At 34.9% G+C, this 27,567-nt stretch overlaps 2 protein-coding genes across 4 annotated transcripts in view; one reads left to right on the forward strand and one right to left on the reverse strand.

Moving 5' to 3' along the window:
* LOC131845179 (facilitated trehalose transporter Tret1-2 homolog) overlaps positions 1-5,817 on the forward strand; it is a 53,017-nt gene extending 47,200 nt beyond the window's left edge. For all 3 annotated transcript variants that reach the window (XM_059194216.1, XM_059194215.1, XM_059194214.1), the window contains exons 4-5: positions 3,224-3,409; positions 3,968-5,817. In XM_059194216.1, the coding sequence (XP_059050199.1) occupies positions 3,224-3,409; positions 3,968-5,127 (1,346 nt within the window). In that variant the 3' untranslated portion in view covers positions 5,128-5,817. The remainder of the gene's footprint in view (positions 1-3,223; positions 3,410-3,967) is intronic.
* Positions 1-27,567, reverse strand: part of LOC131845204 (neurobeachin-like) — a 244,531-nt gene that overhangs the window by 74,431 nt on the left and 142,533 nt on the right. The window contains exons 4-5 of the mRNA XM_059194245.1: positions 10,153-10,270; positions 9,194-9,296 (exon numbers count right to left, since the gene is read on the reverse strand). Of these exons, the coding sequence (XP_059050228.1) occupies positions 9,194-9,296; positions 10,153-10,270 (221 nt within the window). The remainder of the gene's footprint in view (positions 1-9,193; positions 9,297-10,152; positions 10,271-27,567) is intronic.

The raw sequence follows: 27,567 nt of genomic DNA on the forward strand, positions 1-27,567 counted from the left end.
TTTAATGTAAAGTTTCATCAAAATCAGTACAGATTTGCTTGAAAGAGTAATAAACATCTATCTATCCATACAATATTTTTTTTAAATTTAATCTATCTATCCATACATACAAACTTTCGCGTTTATAATATTAGTAAAATATATATAGATGATAAAATTGGAGAGTCTGTTTGTTGAAATACCCTTTTTTACTTCATGCATCTAATATAAATACGGTATATACACCAAAATAACATTTTAGGCAATTTTGTCTGTCTGTTTGTTCCGGCTAATCTTTGAAATGGCTGGACCGACTTTGACGGGACTTTTATTGATCGGTAGCTGATGTAATAAGGATCTCTATGTTTGTGAAATGGCTGGAGCGACTTTGATGGGACTTTTATTGATCGGTAGCTGATGTAATAAGGAGTAACTTAGGCTACTTTTGTTTTAGAAATATAAAGTTAAATTCCATGCAGACGAAGTCACGGGTACAGTTATAGATAATAAATTCGAAAGACTATTTCGATGAATTGCTTGATGAATTGAAATATAAACATTATAGAATATAAATAACATAATAACAGGTGTTCTGTTTACTGTTATTTCATTCAGATATTTGGTATATGTATTTATTACTGGAACATTCTCGGTTTAACTTTATTTAAGCTGTGTAAATATATTATATAGTATACATTATCATTACATAGTATAAGACAAAGTTTCTGTCGCTGTCTGTCTATTATTATTTTTATCTAAAAATCTGTCCGTCCCTATGTATGCTTAAATCTTTAAAACAACGCAACGGATTTTGAAGCGGTTGCTTTAAAAGGATAGAGTGATTCAAGAGCAATGTTAATAACATGTACACCCGTGCGAAGCCGGGGCGAGTAGTTAGTAATAGACATTTATCAGCATTACAGTATTCTTTTTTACTATACAACTTAAAATCTAAAATATACTAGTAACGGTGAATGTGACTCCCACTCAGCATTTATACTGTAGTATAGTTATACTATTATCAATACATCAATAGTATTATATATATTTATATATAATACTATTGATACTATTGGTACCTGCTTACAAATCAATGACAAACACATTGTTATATATTTTTCATGTAATGTATAATAAATAGACAGATTAAAAAAAAGAGTGAAAGATAGCAAATATCCAACCATCCATACTAACAAACTTTCGCGTTCATAATATTAATAACATGACAGACTAAAACTACTATAACAGTAGATAAAAAAATCAATCGTACATTACATTTTATTTACGTTCAAATTCAAATTCAAAATATTTTTATTCATGTAGGTCTATTACAGACTCTTATGATATGTCAAATCTACCGTCAGTTCGGAATGATTTCGAGTTGAGAAGAATCACAATAAACTATTACACTGAGTAAATAAATCACATGAATTACATATAATTGCGTAATATCAATGGAAAATTAATATATTATATATAAATAGAGTCTACTAACGAGAGATAGTGTTGTTTGTGTACATAATATATTTATGGAGGCCGCGTGCCTTCACAAAATTCTGTCGAGACCGATAACACTACGAGAGGGGACGATGGGGACATAATCGGGTTCATTTATTGATACTCACGGTTCAGGAACACTGTTTAGTGTATTGTAAACTTGGATAGATCTTCTATATGTGCATGTGTATAGCGGCAGAGGAGAATAAAGAGATGGATGGACTGCGTGAAAGAAGATAAGGCAATAAAGGAATTATATATATTAAACTTGGTTAATATCCTCTATATATGAATGTGGATAGTTATAACTAGAGGAAGGCCAAAAAAGAGAAGGATGGACTGTGTGAAAGATGATAAGGCAATAAAGGGATTATATATATTAAACTTGGATACTATTTTCTACATATGAATGTGGATGGTTATAACGACAGTGGAAGGCTGAAAAAAGATGGATGGACTGTGTGAAAGATGATATGATAAGAAAGGGAGTGAATAACGAGATGACTGCGAACAGGGATGAACGGAAGATAAAAACATATTACGTCGATCAGAAATAAATGGTATAAGGAAGAAGCAGATGATGATAATAAATCTATGTTCTGATACACAAAATTCTCGTGTCAAAAATGGTTTGGTCGATTTTGTTGAAATACATATAATATATGTACACTTTACATATATTATATATGTGTCAACAAAATCGGTAGGTCTGAGGATAGGTTGTTATCCATTTTTAAAACCCTAAAATAATAAGGGCCAAGCCTAAATATTTTTTTTGTTTGGATAATAATTTGATTTTCAAGATGTGGCATTAAAAATAAATGTACCCTAAATATTGACTCTTCTACCACAAACACCTATTTTTAATAGTAATATTAATACTAATTTATATGGCAAAATAACATTTGCTGGTCAGCTAGTCTATTAAAATATAAAAATAATCTTTGTACACACTTAATATAAAAGAAAACAAAGCTTAGACTATAGTGCCACTGAAGTACTTTTGAATAACATTACCTGTAACCTATATTATGTACCAATAACAATAATTTAACAAGATTGTTAACCTACTTTAATTATAATTAATTAATACAAAGAAATAATTGGTTTTAAGTACATCTACACAATGGAATCATTAATTAAAAGTTGGCAAAGTTTTATCGCAATGTGATGAATGGCACGGCCCCATAAAACACGTACAAACAAAGATACATTTTAATATATAAGATAAATATGTAAAATTTTATATAACTGATAGTAAAGAACTTTCGTTTGAAGATAAAGGGAATGCGCTGTGTATACATTACGCATGTGTTTTTTTGTGTAAATACTGGTTTATCACACGTGTAATTATCTAATTGTTTGTTCACGTACTGCTACAATTATATTCAACTCATAGCAGAGAGGGTTTTTGGTATATCTTGGTTGGAGTAATTCAGAGTATTAAGTTGTCAAAACTATATTGTACAAATATAAATCTTAAGAAATCTAGAATGGATAATTATGAAATAGGAATTGTAAAAACTATGGATTCTTATATTCTACAAAAAACACTAAATAAATTAATACAAGGTATTAAGTCAATAATAAATGTAAATATCACAATCAAAGTACAAAGTTTGAAGTAAAATCTAAATATTTACAACAAAATTAATTAAATACAGGCAAAGAGCCTTGTAACCGGCAACTTTTAAAAATAAAAATAAAACTTTTCTTTGTACTATAACCATAATGTCTTTTGTTGTAGCGAGTTTGGGTGTAATATCTAACCCAGTGGGCGCACTGCTGGGAGGTATGATGGTGGACGCAGTCGGCAGACGTCTGCTGCTGCAGAGTATCGTGCTGCCTAATCTCATTGGATGGCTGGTCATCGCCTTTTCAGAGACCTACGTGTTCCTATGTGTGGGCAGATTCATCACCGGGTTTACAATCGGTAAGTTGTTATTTGTATTAAATAGCAGAGATGTAGGTGGAACGACGGCATAACGGGACGGTTGCGGGTAAAAATTGGACGAGAAGGGCCCAAGATTGTGCCTTGGGAGAGGCCTATGTCCAGCAGTGAGTTGATGATAGTGTTCATGATTGCAAGGATATTTTACCTTAATAAGATCGTTCGAATAAATATTACAACTATTTATGTTGTAAATATTATGAAATAAAACCTTACCTACGTAGGTATAAATAAAACTGATGAAATACTATAATGCAGTCTGAATTTTATTGAACTAGCTAACGAATTAATATTTTGCCGAATAAGATGGCGGTTTAACTGATGAGAAGTGGTTACGGTCGGATTGATTTGATCTATTGATCCAATAGAAGCAATCATACTCATGAATATAATGCACCTTGGGAGCAATCGAGCATTCGGTAATAAAGCGGTATCTTAAACCAATAGACGAGCCAGCCTGTAACATAGTTATAAATTAGTTTATACAACTGTTGTGATGAAAATTTATTTATTAAAACTTTTTTTTTCATTACTTTACAGGTATGTCAACAGTCTCATACATATATGTCGCAGAAATCACGACACCAGAGAAAAGAGGGGTCCTGAGCGCACTAGGTCCAGGCCTGGTGTCTACTGGCATATTTGTGGTCTACTCATTAGGTGCTTTCGTGCACTGGAGGAAGGTCGCTGCTATCTGCGCTGGAGTATCACTACTTACCCCATTCCTGATGTACTTCGTCCCAGAATCGCCACTATGGCTAGCTTCTAAAGGGCACATGAAGGAAGCGTATATCTCAATGTTCTGGCTTCGCCAAAACAACAGTGCAGCCCAGCAGGAACTAATGGAGTTCACGAAAGACCGAAAGTCTGGAGAGACAATGTCGTTCAAAGAGAAATTGTGTCTGTTCAAACGGAGGAGTGTACTAAAACCTTTTATAGTGCTGATAGTGTTCTTTATATTCCAAGAGATGTCAGGTATTTATGTCATCCTGTACTATGCGGTTGATTTCTTCAAATCTGTGGGTACTAGCGTAAATGAATTCACCGCTTCTATCATTGTTGGAGGAGTAAGAGTCTTCATGGGTGCTGTAGGAGCGTGCCTGATCAACAGCTTTAGAAGAAAAACTTTAGCTGCAACATCGGGACTTTTATTAGGCATGGCGATGCTCGGAGCAGCCATTTGTGACACATTTAATGGGCCACCACTAGTAAAACTAGCTTGTGTTCTTCTACACGTGTCTTTCAGCATGGTAGGTTTTCTACAATTACCGTGGATTATGTCTGGGGAGTTATATCCTCAGGACATTAGAGGAGTCATGTCTGGAGCCACATCATGTTGCGCTTACGTCCTGATCTTCTTTAACATAAAGACTTATCCTCAGTTGGAAAAATTACTGACTAGCAACGGTACTCTATATTTATTCGGAGTCTGTGCTTTAATAGGAGCAGCATATTGTTTATGGTTCCTACCAGAGACTAAGGGCAAGTCGTTGACTGAAATAATGAGGCAGTTTGATGAAGATAGGAACGATTCAGACCCTGAGGCTTGTTTCTCAAAAGACAAACAGTACAGTATTGAAGATAGACAGGTACAGCGAAGGCACAGCGCAGGAGCTGCGGTCTCTTTAGAGAAAAACAAAGATTTATTCACACCGTACTGGATAGAGGAAAAAGACGAAAAGACTAAACAAAAAGAATAAATTAGAAAACTCGATGTACAAGGATTAGTTCTAAAGAGAACGTAAGTCAGGGGTAATATTATTGAAAGTAAAGTATTTCAAAAAGCAAAGTAGAAAACTACGGGGTGAGCTAACTTGGAAAGGTGTAAATCTATTTTAAGACTAGCAAATCCCGCATCGTTGCGTGGAATATAGACTACGTTACTGGTTGATAATATAGCTTTATATGCATAGGTGAAAGAATTTTATAATTCTGTCAAGTTTTTGAGTTCATCTATTGTGAACAAAAGATCAAATCTTTCCTCATTAGCAGTAGTATAGTCTACTTTGTTTCTTGTTGATATAACTTCAGTTTCAACAATTTTATCTTTGACTTTCGTCTCAGTGTATTTATTACTAACCCTGTATTTAATAAATATTTAATTAGCACTTGTTAAGTTCAAAGTATTACTTTTGAATGATAGTTACCAATATGTGATTGATGTTGCAATGTGATCGAATATTTCTATAATTTTTGTGATTGAATTAGATTTAAGTGTGTTACATTCCATAGTTTTTAGTTGTTATAATGTATACAAAGTGACGATTTTTATTAAGATATTGTATATAATATATTATTGGCTATTTTTAAGTACAAACATAAAACAGACTGGCTTTAGCAGAGTGGAAAGCAAATTGTGGCTGGTAAAATCTCTCCGTAGCAAATATAAGGGGAAATTTTTAGCATTTTCAGATATCTCCACCTCTCAAATTTGATTGTTATGGATTTAAGATGAATTATTATTGAAATTTTGGTTAATAACTCCTAAATACAATGACAGTTCTTTAACTATTGTTTTGTCATTTTCTTTACAATCAGATAATAAGAATAAAGAATGGGACAAAACAATTTAATAGCAGTAATAGGTTTACGTTTCAAGGTTTTATGAATTATGGATTTATAGTGTATTTTGAGTGCAATACTATGGATAGAATATATTATTCAAAACTTAGTTGCGTAGCAAGATTGTTTGATTGAAACAATGGTTTGATTATGTAACGCTGTTAGTAACAATTATCAATTGAAACAGCTTAAAATCAATGTGTTTGCAATTGTCTCGGAACTGTTCCTATAGTTGCAGAAGTAATATTCAAAACTTAGTTGAGTAGCAAGGTTGTTTGATTGAAATAATAGCTTAATTATTTAACGCTGTTAGTAATAAACGATTGAAACAATCAATTTTATAGTTGCAGATGCTAAGCTAAGTTGCTCAGTTTAAAATTACAACTTTAAAATGCTATATACATTATAATTACAAAAATGTACATTTTTTATCTTTATATGAAATTCTACGATACGCTCTAAGATTCTAAATAAATAAAGAGAAAAAATAGAATATTTGACAGTATAGTTCTCTGAAATGGAAACGCATGAGTGATATCACGGACATGATAACGAGATGTCCGTAGTGCTGTCATGTATATGGGTGACGGTTACCACATACCATCAAGTGGTAGTTAGTTTGTTATTTCAATTACATAAAAAAATGTTAGCAACAGCGTTAATTAACTGGGTTATGAATTCGAGTTAAAAATTAACTTATTGCATTTTCAAATTGTTAGTTGAATACGAAATCATTCAACATAAGCCAGTACCTATTGAGGCGAAATATTTTTGTATGTTTTATAATATTATAAAAAAAGCATTTCTGTATATAAATAAATAGTTCTAGTTACGTTTGAAATCAATTTATTGCAGAGTGAATGTGTTATATGAATATTACTGTGATCATAATATTTAATATCCGTTTGAATATAAAACGTGTTGTTTTCAATAATTTGTTTTATTTTTTGACAACCGCGGTGGTGCAAAAATTTAGCACACTGCCTCGCCTTCTAGTGGTCGCCGGTTCGATCACCACATTACAATATCAAAAAGTATTGAGCAACGCTCTTTGTATTGGTCTGTTTGTTTTTCTAAACATATTATTTTTGCGTATGGGCTATGCACACACACTACGTTAGTCATACCGTTTTTTTTGTTGTTAACTGTATTGCATTTTATTTTATCTATATATTTGTTGTGTATTGTATTTTGTTTGACTTGGCTAATGTAATTGTATATCTGTTTTTATTTTTGTATTTATTATAGTGTTTTGTGTGTGCGTGTGCCTTTAACGTGAATAAAAATTACGTGTCTTGTTGTTTGTTCGCGATGGACTCCTAAACTACTGAACCGTTTGCTAATTTGATTTGCACATTGTGTGCAATTTGATCCCACTTGAAAGACAGGATATAAAAAAAACAACATAAATATATTGTCCAAAAAATAAAACATTCAACCCTTATCACATAGCGGTATATAAATACATAACAACCTACTCTTTTACCGAGTATACATGTAAAATTTCATCAAAATCGGTTTTGCAATTTCGTAGAAGTAGTGCAACGAACACTATGATACGAGAATTTTATATATTGTTATTGAAGTTCTACTACTATTTGTTTTTAAAAAATCTATAAAATTACTGTCCCGCGGTTTCAGCCGCGTGAATAGCCTATACGTTATTCTGATGTATGAACTATACTACTGTAAAGTTACATAAGAATCCGTTTAGTAGTATTTGCGTGAAAAAGTAACAAACATCCATCCATACTCACAAACTTTCGTGTTTATAATATTAATAAAATAATCAATATTGGACATATATTCAAATAGATATTTTTCCCAAATCGTGGTCAAAATTTAAGTAGACAATCATGCTAAAATTGAACTAACGTCGAATATTTTTTCTGCTAATTTTAGCATTAGAATTCTGTCTACATAATTAATAATTCTATCAAATTTTAGCACGTCGTAACATGGTATTACTGTTTATTTAGAGGTAAAATTATTTCAGTTGTAGTTTTCATTTAATATTATTACTTATTTCGTTTAGTACACAATTTAATCATCATCATCATCATCATCGCAGCCCGTAAGGCGTCCACTGCTGGACATAGGTCTCCCCCAAAGATCTCCACGACGATCGGTCCTGCTGCTCGCAATATAATCATGGTATAGAAATTCATATCAGTATTTACAAATAAAGTAACGCCATCTATAATCATTTATTGTTACTAAAACTTCATTAAGCAGACTATGCTATTGATGTATGCTTACAAGTATGTAATAATATTCATAGGTGGCAGCACCTGTTTAATAAAAATAGCAATAGTACATTAACAGAATGTATGTACTACATATATATATAGGTAGGTACTGGCGAGATATATCGTATCCGTCAGGAAAGAGTTGGCCTTCAGCCGCTCCATAAGTCCTTCCTTTGGTTTGGAGTGCCATCTGCACTCGCCCCCTAACGTCCGGTCAAGCTATAAAGGCCAGCTGCGGCCAACAGCATTAGAGTAGTCCAAAAAAAAACTGGCGAGATATATTTGAATAAATTAGAAAGGATGTATTTTTCTGACTAATCTTATGCTGTTGGCAATAGGCTTTACAGCTTCACCGGTCATTAGGAGCGAGTGCAGATGACACTGCAAACCCGCGGAAGGACTTATGAAGCGGGTGAAGACCTAACATACATTTGAGTATTGAGTATATTTTGTTTTTCTTTAAGAATTCGTGTTTTTTACTAGCTGTAAGGATTTTATACTTTATTTGCATTTACGAGTACCGATTAACTATTGAGTATGAAGATCATAGTAGGGTCTATAAAATATCGTGGTGTTCTGAGGAATTGTTCGGATTAATACCAGCTGCTGATTTTCACAACCGTACCACCCGCTAGAAACTAAAATACCACCCTGATCATCACTGATCATCATCACCTGATCATTCTGAGGATGAATAGCGGTCCTCCACTGTGCGGTTTTCTAGAAAAATTTTGCCACGCACAACCACATTGTGGAATCACCTTCCAGCAATGGTATTTCCGAACCGATACGAAATGGAAAACTTGTAGAAAAGATCTTATTCCTTTTTAAAACGGCGACGACGTATTTGCAATTCCCCTGGAGTTGCGGATGCTCATGGATGGCGGTAATCACTTACCATCAGGCGAGCCGCATGCTTGTCTGTCCTGTGCTATAAAAAAAAATGAGCACTGACCTGGTCTGCGGGATGCCGTACTTGATGCCGACACCCACTCGAGGCAGTGCTTTGATCACTTTCTTCACTGTTGCCTGGTCCGGGAACGCGAAGAATATGGACGCTGGAATCATAAAGGAGCAGTGTGTCATTTTAGAAGATAAAAAACAACTGTGTGGGCTTTATTGTGCTTTATTTTGTATTGTCTAAATTTTTATGGTTTTCTACATTTAATTTTAAGTCTTAAAGTATTTTGACACTTTCCAAACGACTGTGTGCTAAAGTGTGTAAAAGATCAAAGAACTAAAGAATTTATTTATACATACTATATGGATGTTGATTGACCAAATTTTTTATCATCTTCTACATTTAACTTTAAGACTTACAAGTATTTTGTCACTTCACATAAAAAATAAGTCGAGACGTTTCAAAGATTTGTGTGTGAAAATTTTTTTGCAAACACTTTCCTGCAATCTGTTATAACTACGATGTATTTTTTTAAAGGTATAATCCCACTTTATACTTTTTTTTATTGGACAGTATCTCGAAGTTATTTATAACATGTATTTAATAAAGATAAGTACAGTTATTTTTATACATTGACCCGCCAAACTGTAGAACAGTTTGTTGACAAGATAATGCTCAGTTTTTTTTTAAATACTTATCTACCCATATACATATACATATATATATATATTTGAATGTATATCATTTCAAATTTATAACTTCATTTCTAAGTGATATTATTTATAATTAAATTTCGTTATTCAGTACAATAACTGTAATTCTTTTGCACACAAACTCGTATACTGGCGGTCTTAATGCCTGATGACATTTTCCACCAGTTAACCGTCGCGCTGATCTGAGATAATCAAATTAATATTAACTAATTGGTCAAAACCTTAGTAATAACTAAAATTGACATAGAAAAGTGAAGTTGAAGACAAGTGAAGGTATGAATTGGAGAAGAATGTGCTTACTTCTGCTGGCGAGGAACATTTCGATAGCGACATTCTGCAGCAGGTACCGCCGCGAGAAGATAGCGCGAATCTCGCTGAAGTACCATTTTCCGTGCAGATGTTCGCAGTACTTCAACACCTGGAAACAAAGAAAAAATAATATTTAATAATATTTTTTTTATTTAGAATAGAATAGGATAGAAAATCATTTAATGAAATAAACTTAATTTAAGCACTTTTGAACAGTCAACATTTTTTTTTTAAATCTACCGCTCATTTGGAAAGCTGTCTCATCACAAGAAGAACGAGCAAGAACATTGCGTGTTGCTCTTTTAAACAATCCTTGTAAGTTCACATTTACAAGTCGAAACGTGTGAATAAAAACTACCAACCAGCACTAATTTATTAGGATCCAATATAAATATACAATAACATTAAATCAGTCGTAGTGATAAAAGCAGACCAGTCCCTACAAGCAGCACTCGTTCACGAGTATGTAGGATGAGCCAGCCATTTTACATTTCCAATTCGAAACGTGCGAATACAAATCGCCAACTAGCACTAATTTAGTAGGGTCAGAAATTAAGTACACATTAGGGCTAAAACTGTCGTAGTGATTAGAGCAGACCAGTCCCTACAAGCAGCACTCGTTTACTTGAATTTGAGTTAGTTACTTAGCTGGAAAATATAGAGCTAGAGCCAGCAAGCGGCATGTAATATGTTAACAGGGGGGAAAGGGGATTGTTAGTAATGTGGATTGATGATCTTATTGCTAGCAATGTACCATGTCAGGTTGACCTCCACGCGGTTCCCCCTGGAAACCATCGTGATAAATTCTTGGTGAATTTGTCACGATGGGCTAACTGACCTGACTTCATTCTCATCTTATCATCCTCCACTGGTACCCCGCCAGCGTAAACCATAGCGCAGGCGGGTCCACCATTACATTATCATTTATAAAAAAAATATGTTAACAACACGTGTACCAACAACTTGTCTGTGATGGACTGCTACATGCACACATTTGTGTGTGTGGACACACAAAGTCGTGTCGCTTCTATAATCAGGCTATATATTTAGTGATACAGTAAACTAGAGATCCGCCGCGATTTCACTCGCAGTGTAATTTTAAAAAAATGACGGCCGTCTTGTATCCGAGATCATTATATTAAACCATATCCGCATGCGCTAAATCTACGCTTTTGGGTTATTTCTTTTTTCAAGTTTTATTTCTTCTGGTTTAATTCTTTTTTGTTATATAAAATAGTCTATAATCTTCCTGAAGTATTAGGCTAAAAATGTCAAAAAGGGCCTTACAAACCCGACTGGTAATTTTCAGAAAATTGCGCTTTCAAACAAAGAAGTAAAAGTCACATATTAAAATAGATTGCGATCGTTAAATGGTTAGAAGAAATTAGTAATTCATTTTATGAGATTTGTAAGATTTTACAACAAACTGCCAGAACGTTTTTGGGCTAGGATTTCTTCTTTTTTTTTCTTTTCGATTGGCTATCAAAGGTGAAAGCATTATATTACACGTCTATAACCTTTCTGAAGTATTGGGCTAAAAATCGTAAAAACAAATTTTCAAATTTGACCAGTAATTTTCAGAAATTAGCGCGTTCAAACTAACAAACAATCTTCAACTTTCTACATTAGAGTAAATAGATTACGATCGTTAAAAGGTTAGACGAAATTAAAATATAAAAACGTTCACCAGATACTTTTAGTGTTAAATTTATGTCCGTACACGATTGTCACAAGTCGTATATGCTTTAATTAAAATCTATTATAGAAACGCGATTTTATTTAACACGGCGTCGGGTGGAAATAAAAATAAACACGTTCCGAAACGCTATGGAGTCGTAAACGTGGCGTCGTAAAAAGTTTGTTAGTTGTTGAATTTATACGTACAATAATTCGGTGTAAATCAGTGAGGCGGCGGGATACCCAGACCGTCTCTATTACCCTCTTATACTGGACTAGCTGTGCCCGCGACTTCGTCCGCGTGGAATAGACATTAAATGACGAATTTTCATCCCCAAATCTATTTACCCCCTTAAAGGTAAAATTTCTACACACTTTGAATGTCGTATTTATTTAAATTTAATCAATAGCCTAAAAACAATATTTGTGTACAACCTTTTATCTCCCCTTCCAACCCCTTACATCCATTTTCGCTATAAAATGTAGCCAATGTCTTTCTCAGGGCCTGGGTCATTTGTGTACCAAATTTCATTTAAATCGGTTTAGTAGTTTTGGCGTCAAAGCGAGACACAGATAGTGTTACTTTTGCATTTATAATATTAGTATGGAAATATATGTATGATGTAGAAGCTATATTACTCTAAAGTTTCATGAAAATCCGTATAGTAGTTTTTGCGTGAAAGAGTAACAAACATATATCCATCCACACTCACAAACTTTCAAGTTTATAATATTAGTAAGATGTAGTAGGTATGTTACTAGAGGTAAACTGTAAAAGGAGTCGTAGTTTGGTCGCCGAACAGTCAACAATAGTCTTACAAAATATATTCAAACTATATGTACATTGTCTGATGATGTCTTGTTTAGAGGTAATATGTGTATATGGGTGTAGATAAAATAACGGTCGGAATTTGATCACTAACAGAGAAGGTCATAACGCTTCCAGTAGCGGTGGTCAGGTTTGTGCACTGAATATTTTTTTTAAATACCTACATAATATACATACAAAACAGTCAGACAGATACAAACAATTATACTCATGAATATAATAGCTTGTACCGTGTGAGGAATCGAACCCGCGACCATTGGAAGTGAGGTGTGCTAAACCGCCAGACCACCGTGGCCGATTTGAATAATTGGACTACCTTTAGTCTCTATGATATTCGATTATATTTATATTCATTATGAAACACATACAATGGTGAATTTGGAAGCATGGGGTGAGATAATTGCCATCGAGAGATTGATTAATACACAGATCTGTTGTGATTTGTGAGACTATAAGTGTTATACTGCACACAAAAGAACAAACATTACTGTGTGAAAGGAACATGTGTGTCATTTCAAAGAATAAGAGCTGAGTTTCTTGTCAGTTCTCATCTCGAAATCATTCCGAATTGACGGTAGATTTGACATATCATAAGAGTGTGTAACAGAAAGTTAATTTTCGACTCAAAAATATTGGTATCTGTCAAATTCGAATTCATACTTTGCGATCAAAATGGGGTAGAAACACTATGATTTTCAAGGATGTATGTAGATACAGTAAGACTCCGCTTACCGATATTTCGGTTTAACGCTCCTTTATTTCAATCCTGGGAATCGGAACATAACGGAAAGACGTCGAGGCAATCAAGAAACAGCAGCTAGTCTTTCTAATAATGAGTTCAAGGAATTAACCGAGCAAGAAGAACACACAAATATTGTTAGTAGTGATTCTGAAGAACAGAAAGTAAGGTAGTCTCGTTTAACACTGTTTTGTTTAGCACTGGAACTTATAAAAACGTATCCCTATTATTAGGGGTTTTAATGTACTAATTTCTTTATTTATTTATTCATACCAATAAAGTATTGTATCGAATTTAACAATAATTGAGTTACAAAATCATTCACTAGTCTAAAACGTACACAATGTCAAATATTCCTAACAATAAATTGAATACAAAGATTGAAGAAAAATCTGTTCCTTCGTAAATAACGAGCACTTACATCCATAAAAGTAGTAAGCGAAGTCACGGTATATAATATATATATATATATATATATATATATATTATCTATACATTTAAATAAAATTGGAGTGTCTGTGTGTAATATTGAAATAACCGGTTTATACTACATGCATATGAATATAAATACGGTACACACACCAAAATAACATTTTTTATCATTTTTGTCTGTCTGTCTGTCTGTCTGTTTGTTCCGGCTAATCTCTGAAATGGCTGGACCGATTTTGACGAGACTTTTATTAGCTGATGTAATAAGGAGTAACTTACATTTTATTTTAGAAAAATAAAGTTAAAATCCACGCGGACGAAGTCGCGGGTACAGCTAGTTAGGAATAATAATCATAACATAAATAAAACAAACATGTTTTGTGCAGTTCGTCATAGACGCGTCGGGGGATAGAGTATCTGCCACACAAGGGTGCAACTGTCCTGTTCAATTGTGAAGCAATTTGTCAACGAACCCTCTGTAGTTATAGGTCTTTTGGGGTAGTCATGCCTACCTTTTTTATTTTTGATTCGACCACCAAGGGAACACGGTGAGGCCAAGGGAAGACGTGAGATTTGTACTCACTAAAAACTCCATGCCACTTCATGGTGTTCCTCATGACACCAGGCCAACATGACACGGGAAGTGAATTTATATTCTATCGCGATATATTACATCATAGGTAATAATTTCTACCTACGGTGTAATATGTACTACTATGTAATATTATGTTATCTGTGGTACTACTATTGAAATATCTACAAAAATACCACACGTGGACCAAATTGTCAAATTATTAATCATTTATTTGTATTGCTTAGTCGAAATTGTATAATTTTATTTACGTTTTGTTTAATATATATTTGTATTGCAATATTATAAAAAAAATTGATAATATACAGATGGATGGATGGACGGATGGGTGGATGTTTATTACTTTTAACGCAAAAACTGCTGAACGTATTTTGATGAAACTTTTTAGTAATATAGCTTATACTTCAGAATGACACAGGCTATAATTTAAAAAGATATTATACAAATCGGTCAAGTAAGTATAATGCAGACGAAGTTGCGTGGGTCAGCTAGTAAAAATTAATGTATTGATTATTTATTATTTAACAGCCTCGGTGGTCTAGTGGTTTAGCACACCGCCTTACTTCCGATGTTCGCGGGTTCGATTCCTTGCACGGCACAAACATTTTTATTCATGAGTGATTGTTTGTATCGGTCTGGGTATTTTCTATGTACAATATGTATTTGTTAACGAAACAAAATCCATGTATTTTCATCAGTTGTCTAGTACCTATAACACAAGCTTTAGCTAGCTTGGGTCTAGATGGCGCTGTGTGTATTGTCCAGAAAGAGTAGAAAGTAAATCTTGTTAATGTACGCATAAGAACATTAGAGTCCTCAATCATATATTATCGAATGTGATTACAGTAATCTCCAAATGGTATGCACGGTCAAGAGCACAACGGTCCCGCCACGTTCCCTACTGAGGATAAACAAACAGACACAATGTTATATGTATGTGCAGTGTAGATAAAGCACTACCGAATGAGATACAACACATTCTCACTAAATAATTGATTATAAGAATACATTAGACGAAATATGAAAGTGGCACCGGTGTCAATGAGGTTGAAGAGTAATCGTCTATCATGGTATGGACATGTAATGCGTAGGAATGATGATAATATTTTAAGAAAGGTGTTATATATGAATGTGGATGGTTATAAGGGCAGAGGAAGGCCGAAAAAGAGATGGATGGACTGTGTGGAAGATGATATGGTAAGAAAGAGAGTAAATAACGAGATGACTGCGAACAGGGATGAATGGAAGCGAAAAACATATTACGACGACCACAAATAAATGGGATAAGGAAGAAGCAGATGATGAAGATGAACATGATTTCATTAAGGGCTTTTATTTTTTAATCTTAGGACACATAGCGCCTTCTGGTACCAAGCTAAGGAGAGCTTGTGTTATGGGTATTAGCTAACTGATACAAATACACAGATACATTTTAGTAAATAAATATGGTTCAAAGAAAACACCTAGACAAACAATTAGAATCATGAATGTAAATGTTTGTACGGAGCTAGTAGTCTACCCGCGGCTAACAGAAGTGAGGCGGTCTGTTAAACCACAAGAAAGATATGACTTTAGACTGAGGCTTTGAAGCAAATAGACTTGAACCTTGGCTAAGCCGACGTAATTTCGATCCTCGTTTGAATTGGTTGAATTTGATTAAAAGAATGTTTTTAATGTATATGAAATGAAATGATATATATTCAGTAGAAGAAAAAACTAAAACACACATTAAACAAACAAAAAAAAGAATAACAAACAGTGCGACAATTACAAAAAAAAAAACAGTACACAAATTACGTGTGTGCGCGTGTGCGTGCTTGTATGTCTGTCGAAGCATCTACTGCATAGGTCCGTGCTCAGCATAATGCTGCAGCGGCTGGAGCGCTGCAACGCTGTTTTTCAGCACATGACCTGGGGTGGTGTATTGCCGTGTTGTACACGATTTATGATATGGTATAATATTAAATATATAATAAATTGATATAAATTAATATACATAAATACACATTTAGCTGAAATAGAGATAGTATCAGACATTGTAATGAGTTACCCCTTGATATTAAATCCAGCGCTTCCAAATTTTCATTTAAATAAAAATTACGGTAACACCTTTCCTTGAACTAGAGTAATTCCATTTATCCCAATTTTCAATACTATCTAGACACGCGGTAGCGTGTCAAGCCGAGTTTCAAGTAAACTGGCAAGCAGCAACGAAATATACTGTAGCCTTCGCAAGTTCTAAACATGTTACTTGTCGGTTCCTATTTTAATATTAGTAGTAACTAGCAATCGAAAGTAATAATTGGTATATGAGAACTGGCCAAGTTAGAACTTAGGCTACAGTATATTATCCTAAGTTATAAGAAGAAATGATATTTTATATTGTTATAAATACATTTCAGGACAGACCATTGAACTTGGCACCCATTTAGATCTTATCTCTTTTGTCGTAGAAATCAACAATCAAGGCATATATCATAATATTAAACTCGGCTATCATTACACATTTATGTTTTTGATGGGATTTAAATATTCCTCTATCCGTCCTTCAGAGACCTGACTTTCATTGTTGATTTGTATATATATTATTAAGTTATGTAAGTATTACATATTATATGCACATTCATATTGCACCGCCCACATGAATCTCTGTTTGCCCTATGGTTGACTGGGAGAAAATGCCTCTAGGTGTTAGTCCGCCATGTGCACCTTTATTAATGTATCTGTGCATTAAAGTTTAATAAATAAATAAAAATAGTACACAAATGACAAGGCAATACTAGATATAAATACAGTCAAACAAAAGAGATACAGGAGAGGGAATATAAAGATACAGATATTGTACCGTCCCAATCATAAATTGTGCATTTTTTATTCGCTTACCGCGCGTAATGTTTGGAGCGGTCACAATCGTAAGTTGGTTTGCGCGGTGAACCCACGCATGCACTTGGCTTGACATACGCGCGGTCTGTCGTCTCGCAAATCGTGATATTACCGAATAACCAGGATAAATCCAGGAGAATACTCTTCGAAGCATCTCGTTGAAATTAAGGTGGAACCAGAACGTCGCACAAGACTCCATCCAAGTAAGTGCACGTATCCTTCTTATTTATTGTGATCGCTCCTGCAGTGATACCAGAGTGTGGCAGACGATCGAATTCCACCGCCTCACGGTGTCTGCTACATCTCTTTTTGGTGCCGAAACCCGGGATAATCGTCGGTCGAATTAAAACCCGACCAAACGAAAGTTCATAGTTCAGATCAGCTGTATAAGTTATATTGCACTGGGACGTTACATATTTCGATTAAACATAGAATTATATACATATATATGTATATATTTACTAAATACAATTATTTATAAATCGTTAAATATCATTAAATTTCATTATACGAATTCGGTATCCATTATTCCTAAAATAAGTGGGTATACGGACGCAGTTGTAACTCTCTGTTTGCCATTGTAATGAGTAGGTTTGGTTTGAAGAATTAACTAATAGTTTCACCTGGTTTTGTCATATCGATATTTTATGTTTTTGTAAAATCATAAAAACAATCTTATTCATATTGATGTTTTTATAAATAGAATTCGGCTTGCATAAACATTAAATATAAAATTCCCAATCTGGTTATTATTACAAAATCGTTATATTTAACAATTGTGTGGAATCATATAAACAATCTTATATTTAATCGGTGTTTATATATTAGTATCGGTTCACATAATTGTTGAATGTAAACTATCGAATGATATCGTAATAATTTTACTTATAATAAAATTATATATACTATACAAACAAGACAGACAAATTCTTAATTGTATTAGTAGTGACAAAAGTAATCATTACTAATAGAAATATTTATTATATTTCTTATGTACCTTTCGTAATAGTGAGAAGTAATAAAAACATTTTTTTTTCTCTGGCATAACATTTAACTATCCTATAATAGTAAAACATTTGTAAGGTTTTACATTTGTTATTAATTTCACGGTAACAGTTATCGCGACGTACATATAATTTAGTCCTTCAGTTAAAGAGAGTTGTTTACGTGATAATTTAGGTCATCATACGTTCTATTCATTACTACCCTCAAAATTATTTGTTTTTTTTTTTTTGTTTGAATATTCTCGAACATTACTTGTGAGCTGTTATCTATTCGTTTCCATTAGTGTATAAATAGAAATAAATTTTTTCTTTGTTAAAGATGTCGCTCACTACTAAACGTAAACTTAGCCTGTCAAAACGAACTAAATCGAAACATGACGAATATACAACTCGTGATTTGCCTTCCTTGCGACGAAAACGAACTATTGCATTTAACCGTTTATCTAAAGCATTACAAATAGGTAATGACGCGAAGTTGGATGCAACAAAGTTAGATCTATTTTTATCGTATTGTGATGAATTACAAAAAATTACTACCGATTTCGAAAATGCGCATCTTCTTATTTTAGAATTACAGGATGATCCTGAGTCGGATGATGAGGGTGTCCGTGAAAGTTTTGATGATATCTATTTTAACATTTTGGCTTTGCAACGCAATTATACAAATTCAAATTTACCGTCGAAATCGGAGCAAAAGACCTCTTCTCATATAAAACTTCCAAAAATTTCATTAAGAACGTACTCAGGACATATAAAGGAGTGGGCTGAATATATCGATATTTTTAATTCATTAATTAATGATTGTCCGTCTTTAAATAATTTGGAAAAATTCCATTACTTAAGATCATCCCTTTCAGGCGAAGCTTTAGCGTTAATACGTTCGTACCCGGTAACCGGTGAATATTATCACGATGCATATAGCGCACTCGTTAATCGTTATAAAAATAAGCGTGACTTAGCATTTACATGTTGGCGCGAAATTTTAAATGTTGAATTTAAAATTAATAATGTTAAAGATTTTCGTCGGTCGCTGGATATGATTGATGAAAACTTGAATATATTAAAACAAGTGAATTTGCCAATTCAACAGTGGGATTTTATTCTTATTTACCATTTGTTGTCAAAACTTGACACAAAGATGCGTCGTGAGTTCGAAGAAAAATATTCGCATATCGAAATTCCTTCTTATAAATTAGTTAGTGAATTTTTGCATTCTAAGTGTGAAGCGCATAGTCGTGATACACATTTTACCGAACAGAAGCCACATTCAAATTCTCGTGACTTGTCGAATGTTCATGCCGGTACTCATACAAGGCGCATGAACGTTTCGCATACACTCGTAGCAACTAATGAGTCTAAAACCGGTATGGTTACTGGTGCATCGTCGAGTGTCGTTAGATCAGTGTCGTCTAGTTGTCCATTTTGTAGTCAATCACATTCAATTGGTTCATGTAAATCGTTTCTCGAAAAATCAGTAGATGAAAGAATGGCAATTGTAAACGAGAAAAGGTGGTGTTATAACTGTTTGAAATCGTCGCATCAGTTGAAAACTTGTAATTCTGTATTCACATGTCAAAAATGTAAGCGTAGACATCATACATTGTTACATAGGGAAGTAACAAATTCCAGTAACACTTCATCACTGTTAACACAAAATTCAAGTGTTAACACAACTGTCTTGTTAGCAACAGCTCTTGTAACGGTAAAGGACAGTTTCGGGAATAACAATACTTTTCGAGCATTGTTTGACACCGGCAGTCAAAATAATTTTATTACTGAAGAAGCAGTAAATCGTTTAAATCTTAATATGATTTCTTCTTGTTCTTCAATAAGCGGCTTGGGTGACGTGTCAGCTTCCATCAGTGGTTTAGTGCGTGGTATCGTAGGAAGCTTATCGACAAATAATACAAACGTATCATTTGAACTTGACATGCACGTCATTCCTAAGATCTGTGGTGACCAACCAATCGCGAGATTGAATACTTCTGGTTGGTCACATATCAAATCGTTAGATTTAGCGGACCCTGGGTTTGATGTACCCGGACCCGTGGATCTGTTGCTCGGTGCAGATATTTTTGCGGATTCGTTACTTACAGAACGACTTAAGGGCGGTCCATCACAACCATCATCATTGCCTTGCCTTTATCCCATTATTTGGGGTCGGCGCAGTATGTCATTCTCTTCCACTGATCTCTATCAATCGTCATATCTAAACATACTCTTCTTTTATTCATATCATCTTTCACACAATCCATCCATCTTTTCTTAGGGCGTCCCCTCCCTTTACATCCATCCACAACAACCACCTGCATTTAATTCAGTATTTGGTTGGCTATTACTAGGAAAGACTTCATTATCAGGTTCGTCATTGGTTGCGCTGCAATCAAAGATCCAATATGATGATCTTACAAAATTAGTGGAGAAGTTCTGGGAAATCGATAACGTTCCTCAAGCTAATTCATTTACCCCAGATGACATTCTTTGCGAGAAGGAATATATCGCAACTACACATCGGAATGAGCACGGTCGTTATGTGGTACACTTACCGTTCAAAAATTCTTGTGAACCCGTGTTCTCGGGATCTCGTGATATTGCTGAGAGGCGGTTTTATGCTCTCGAACGTAGATTATCGCGTGACCCTGATTTAAAGCGTCAATACGTTGAATTTATGTTTGACTATCTTCAGAGTGGTCATATGTCATTGGTACCCACTTCAGAAAAGCGTCGCGGAAAATATTATATCCCGCATCACTGTGTTGTACGGCCTGACAGTCCCACCACTCAATTGCGTGTGGTATTTGATGCCTCCGCAAAGGATAATCTTGGTCAGTCATTAAATGATACATTGCTAATTGGACCAAAATGTCAAACTGATATCACGAAAGTTCTTTTACGTTTTCGAGAACACGCTATTGTCTTTATGGCGGACATACGCCAAATGTACAGGCAGATTGTTATTAGTCCAACACATCGGGACTACCAGCGCATCTTGTGGTGTTCAGATTCACGACAACCGGTATCAGAGTACAAATTGAACACCGTTACTTACGGTGTTTCATCGGCTCCCTTTCTCGCCTGTCGAACTCTTCAGCAGCTCGCATGCGATGAGGGTGACACATTACCTTTAGCAAAAAGGGCGATTACATACGATATCTATGTCGATGACATTGTTACTGGTGCTAACACTATGATCGAAGCCCGACAGGTGAGGTCACAGGTTGTTGAATTACTCAATTATGGGCACTTCGAGTTAAGAAAATGGGCTAGTAACAAACCTGAGCTATTGGACGATGTACTGACTGAGCATTGCCTGGTTGAAGCTAAATCGTTTACTGATGAACAACCATGTACACTGAAGGTTCTCGGACTGAAATGGGATCCATCCCATGATGTATTCGTCTTTCATGTAAAACCTCTTAATAAAATGTGCACTAAACGATCAATTCTGAGTGAAGTTAGTCGGGTGTTTGATCCTTTGGGATTTCTTTCCCCGTTGACGATTCACACCAAAATTTTAATTCAACAACTTTGGGTGGCTGGCATAGGTTGGGATGAAACACCACCGGATGACATAGTTCGCACATGGAATGACTATATTCAGCAATTACCATCGATTCAAAATTTATTCGTGCCTCGTCGGTGTACTATCGATCACGCCGTGTCATATGAACTTCACGGATTTTGTTATAGCTCAGAAAAGGCTTATGGTGCTGTGATCTATTTGCGTGTTACTGATAGTAGCGATCGTGTACACACGTTTTTTGTATGCTCCAAGGCTCGCGTAGCTCCTTTAAAGAAGCTCAGCTTACCACGTCTAGAATTATGTGCGGCAGTATTATTGGTGAATTTGCTCAAATTCGTGGAAGAGGCATATGCTCCGCGTATTAATTTCTCTGTCACTCTATGGAGTGATTCGACTGTCGTTCTCTCTTGGCTTAGATCACATTCATCAAAGTGGACAACTTTTGTTGCAAACCGAGTTAGTCACATACAAGGCATTGCAACGATTGAACGGTGGCGTCATGTTCCTACAAATGATAACCCTGCAGATATTTGTTCGCGAGGACAGCTTCCTCGACAACTTATTAACAATTCGTTATGGTGGGCGGGGCCCACGTGGTTATGTAAACCACACACCGAGTGGCCATCAACCCCTGTATTTGTTAAGGAAACAAATGACAGTACGGTGCTTTCAGAAGTTAGGCGAACCGCGACTCTGTTAACTCAACAGATGGCACATCCTAATCTCGATCCTTTTTTTGAGGATTTACTCAATAGCGATCTCTCGCTGGATGCAATAGTCGATAAGGTAGGCTTCACTATATTACGAAAATCTGAATTTTCTTCGGATTCAGTCTTGACTAGTGAAGAACGGTACAAATCACTTTATATTCTAGTAAAATACGTTCAAACTTTATCATTTCCTACTGAACTAGAAAGAATACGTTCTGGTCAATCATTACCAAAGTCGTTTCGTAAACTCAATGTATTTATCGATGGCCAGGATGTACTCAGGGTGGGCGGCAGGATCTCTCGTTCTGGGCTTGAGTATGAACAAAAGCATCCGGCGTTATTATCATCGAATAATCCCTTCACATCTAAATTAATACAATCGGTTCATTTGAGCAACTGTCATTGTGGCGTAAATACTACACAATATTTAATACTGCAACAATTTTGGATTATATCGGCTAAGCGCGTTATAAGACGATGTTTATCCAAATGTCTTAATTGTTATCGACTCCAACCTAAACCGTTACAACCGTTTATGAGCGACCTTCCAAAATATCGTGTAAATGAAGTAAAACCTTTCTCTATTGTAGGAGTAGATTATGCTGGTCCGTTTCGTATTAAAACTGGACCATATCGTGGAGCTAAAATAGACAAGGCTTATCTTTGTTTATTTGTATGCTTAGCCACTAAGGCTGTACATTTAGAGACCGTTTCCAGTCTTTCTACAGACGGATTTATTGCTGCTTTACGTCGTTTCGTTGCTCGGAGAGGCAGATGTTCCACAATACACGCAGATTGTGGTACAAACTTTATCGGTGCTCGTAATCAACTCGTGTCTCTCACTAAAATCGCGTCTGAGACAGAACGGATCGAATTTAAATTTAACCCACCCTCTGCACCTCATTTCGGAGGTGTATGGGAAATTCAAATACGAGCTGCAAAAACGCATTTATATCGAGTTGTAGGTGATCAGGTGTTGACATTCGAGGAACTAGCTACACTTTTTAGTCAAATTGAAGCAGTCCTGAACTCGCGGCCTTTGTATCCTATGAGTTCAGATCCCAATGATTACCAAGTCTTAACACCAGGACATTTTTTAACTCTGGAACCATTGACATCTGTTCCAGATGTGGATGTAACTCACCTTAATGTCAACAGGCTAGATCGCTGGCAACTGATTCAGTCGTTCCAACGATCGTTTTGGAATCGATGGAGAAACGAATATCTCCACTCGTTAAATTTGCGAGCTAAATGGACAAAAGAGTCGAAGCCATTAGAATTAAACTCAATGGTCATTATCAAAGATGATAATCATCCACCTTTACATTGGCAAATAGGGAGAGTTGTAGAATTACACCCTGGACCAGATGGTCTGGTTCGCGTGGCTACCGTACGAACAGATAAGGATAATTTGATCAAGAGACCTTTGGTCAAATTATGCCCATTACCCAATGAACCGTTTTAATATTTATTATTTATATTTAGCTATCGTAGTTTTACATCGTAGGTATAGTTATAGCATTAGTGAGTAGTTCATCTGTATTTCTAATAATAGTTTTTTTTTTTTTTTTATTAGTATCGTTTTATATGTATATTTTTATTTAAAGAAATGCCTATCGGATTTCGGTGGGCGGAATTATGTACCGTCCCAATCATAAATTGTGCATTTTTTATTCGCTTACCGCGCGTAATGTTTGGAGCGGTCACAATCGTAAGTTGGTTTGCGCGGTGAACCCACGCATGCACTTGGCTTGACATACGCGCGGTCTGTCGTCTCGCAAATCGTGATATTACCGAATAACCAGGATAAATCCAGGAGAATACTCTTCGAAGCATCTCGTTGAAATTAAGGTGGAACCAGAACGTCGCACAAGACTCCATCCAAGTAAGTGCACGTATCCTTCTTATTTATTGTGATCGCTCCTGCAGTGATACCAGAGTGTGGCAGACGATCGAATTCCACCGCCTCACGGTGTCTGCTACAGATATATAAACTAGTATTGTAGTTTTGCCTAGATTGATTTTTGTACCTGCAAAAGGTATTTTTTTAGGTGTCGTTTAAAAGTGTAAATTGATTTGAGATCTTGAATTGGTATTGGTATGTTATTCCAGTAGTGAGTGGCGGCATACTTGAAACTTCCCCTAAATGCAACAGTATTGTGCCTTGGAATTTTATGTGTATTGACATTTAATCGTATCACGTATTGGTTATAACAGTTATATTAAAAAAAAAAGTAGTTACATAAGTATCTATGTGACTAAACAGCGTTGTATCAATCCAGAGATATTATTTAAATCATATTGCATACTAGTTGTACTCGCGATTTCGTCCGCGTGGAATTTAACTTTATTTTTCTAATATAAAAGCAGCTTAAGTTACTCCTTATTACATCAGCTACCTGCTAATAAAAGTCCCGTCAAAATCGGTCCAGCCATTTCAGAGATTACCCGGAACAAACAGACAGATAGACAAAAATTGTAAAAAATGTTATTTTGGTGTATGTACCGTATTTATATTCATATGCATGTAGTAAAAAACGGTTATTTCAATATTACAAACAGACATTCCAATTTTATTTATATGTATAGATTGTTTTTTCTCCTCTACCCAAAGGTTGTCTTGAAGAGATCCCATAAGTGATAAGACGGCCTTTTGTACCCATATATTTTAAATATTGTTTTCTTTTGTATATTTTTTTTATTGTTATGGTGCAATAAAGAGTAATAAATAAATAGAATATTGTGCAAAATTATTACAGTTGCAACTGCTCTATGATATAAAAAACACATCTGTATTAACCCGAACAGCTGTCTATTATTTTTTTTTATATAATATATTTTTTATTGATACCAATTGAAGTAGTTACAGTTATTCTCATTATAAACTATTACATTTTTGTTAAATACACATCATACATATAATTTACCAGTAGCATCTATACTAGGCCGATCCTGTATCATAGATAAAATTTAGATATTTAAACAAAATACAACATATATCTGTTGCTGTTACAAGCAACAGATCCCGTGTGAAAGAGAATGTGTCGCGGAGTGCATCCATTCAGCATCCATGATCATGACCGCTAATGGTTGCCGGTCACGGCATCTCGCATGGGGTGTATCTAGGGTTGCCAGATAGAAACTTATCAAATCCGGGATTCTAGAACAGTGTCGGGACGTGGTTTTTTTTTGTTTCAGACTAATCTAATGCTGTTGGCCGTAGCTGGCCTTTACAGCTTCACCGGACGATGTATGCAGATGGCACTCCAAACCCGCGGAAGGACTTATGGAGCGGCTGAAGGCCAACTCCTGCCTGACGGATACGACGGGTCGTGGTCATAGTAAAAAGTGACTTGTTTTTTTATTTTGAACGGATTTATATATGTATTTGAAAAGGAAAATGCCATATATTCTCAAATACATACTTTTATTATTATTATAACAAAATTGAAACGAGTTAGAATGTATAAAAATGCACTAATATTGTGATAATCTATACATATAAATAAAATTGGAGTGTCTGTTTGTAATATTGAATTAACCGTTTTTTACTACATGCATATTAATATAAATACGGTACATACACCATAATAACAATTTTAGCTGTCAGTCTGTTTGTTCCGGCTACTCTCTGAAATGGCTGGACTGATTTTGACGGGACTTTTTTGACAGGTAGCTGACGTAATGAGTAACTTAGGTCACTTTTATTTTAGAAAAATAATGTTAAATCCACGCGAACGAAATCGCGGGTACAGCTAGTAAATGTATAAAAAAAATATAAGTAAGTGCTTAAATACTGAAACATAATTCGTATACGATATTTGAAATAAAAAAAATTACTTCAGAATTTGGGATAATAAGGTCTAACCACTGGACACGGGATAAGACGCAAAAATCCGGAACAATCCCGGATTTCCCGACCATCTGGCAACCCTAAGTGCCATGAGAATATACCACCTGATGCACTGATTTATAGTCCATTATTATAATCTATTAGTGAAATTCTGCATTACACACGTAAACTTTATTAACCGACTTCAAAAAAGGAGATAGTTCTTAATTCGACTGCATATTTTCGCAGTTTGTTACACGTGTACCATTTTTGACGATTTAAATAAAAATCAATGTATTGTAGTATAGAATAGAATAGAATAGAATAGAAAATCATTTATTCAAATAAACTTAATTTAAGCACTTTTGAATAGTCATAACAATTTGTTTTTTATCTACCACTCGTTCGGAAAGCTGTCTCATCACAAGAAGAACGAGCAAGAAACTTGTGTGTTGCTCTTTTAAATAATCCTTGTAAGTTTACATTTACAAGTCGAAACGTGTGAATACAAACTACCAACAAGCACTCATTTTTGGGTCAAATATAAATATGCAATAAGATTAAATCAGTCGTAGTGATAAGAGCAGACCAGACCCTACAAGCAGCAATCGTTCACGAGTATGACGGATGAGCCAGCCATCACTGCGCTCGACCATATTTTAGGGAGCCCAATGACCAATAGAATAATAGTTATTGATGTTATATATATAATACGCAAAAACCAGTCTTTCAAAGATTCTCGTGCCAATACTGTAACTACCATATAGTAATTTTAAATAGCCCACTAAAATGTCCAGACATGTGGCGGCGTGGTGGGCCGGGTCATTGGGCTCCCTAAAACATGGTCGAGCGCAGTGATGGCTGGATCATCCGTCATACTCGTGAACGGGTTCTGCTTGTAGGGACTGGTCTGCTCTTATCACTATGACTGATTTAACGTTATTAAAGAGTATGACTACGGCTATGGTAAATAATTGTAATAAATCAAATTCAAAAATCATTTAATCATACATTTAGCCGCATATGAATGTAAAATTTTTTACATTATAATTTTATTTTTTTCCATACCGTCCAGTTCGGTATATACATCCAATTGTGAAAACATAGGCGTCTATGTCTAACATTAAATGAAAATCCCGTGCATGAACAAATATTGCCATGCACGCTCGTCATTCAAGTAATCGTTTA

This window comes from Achroia grisella, unplaced genomic scaffold, assembly GCF_030625045.1.
Source record: "Achroia grisella isolate CSIRO2021 unplaced genomic scaffold, CSIRO_AGI_Agris_v1 utg460, whole genome shotgun sequence".
Lineage (NCBI taxonomy): Eukaryota > Metazoa > Arthropoda > Insecta > Lepidoptera > Pyralidae > Achroia > Achroia grisella.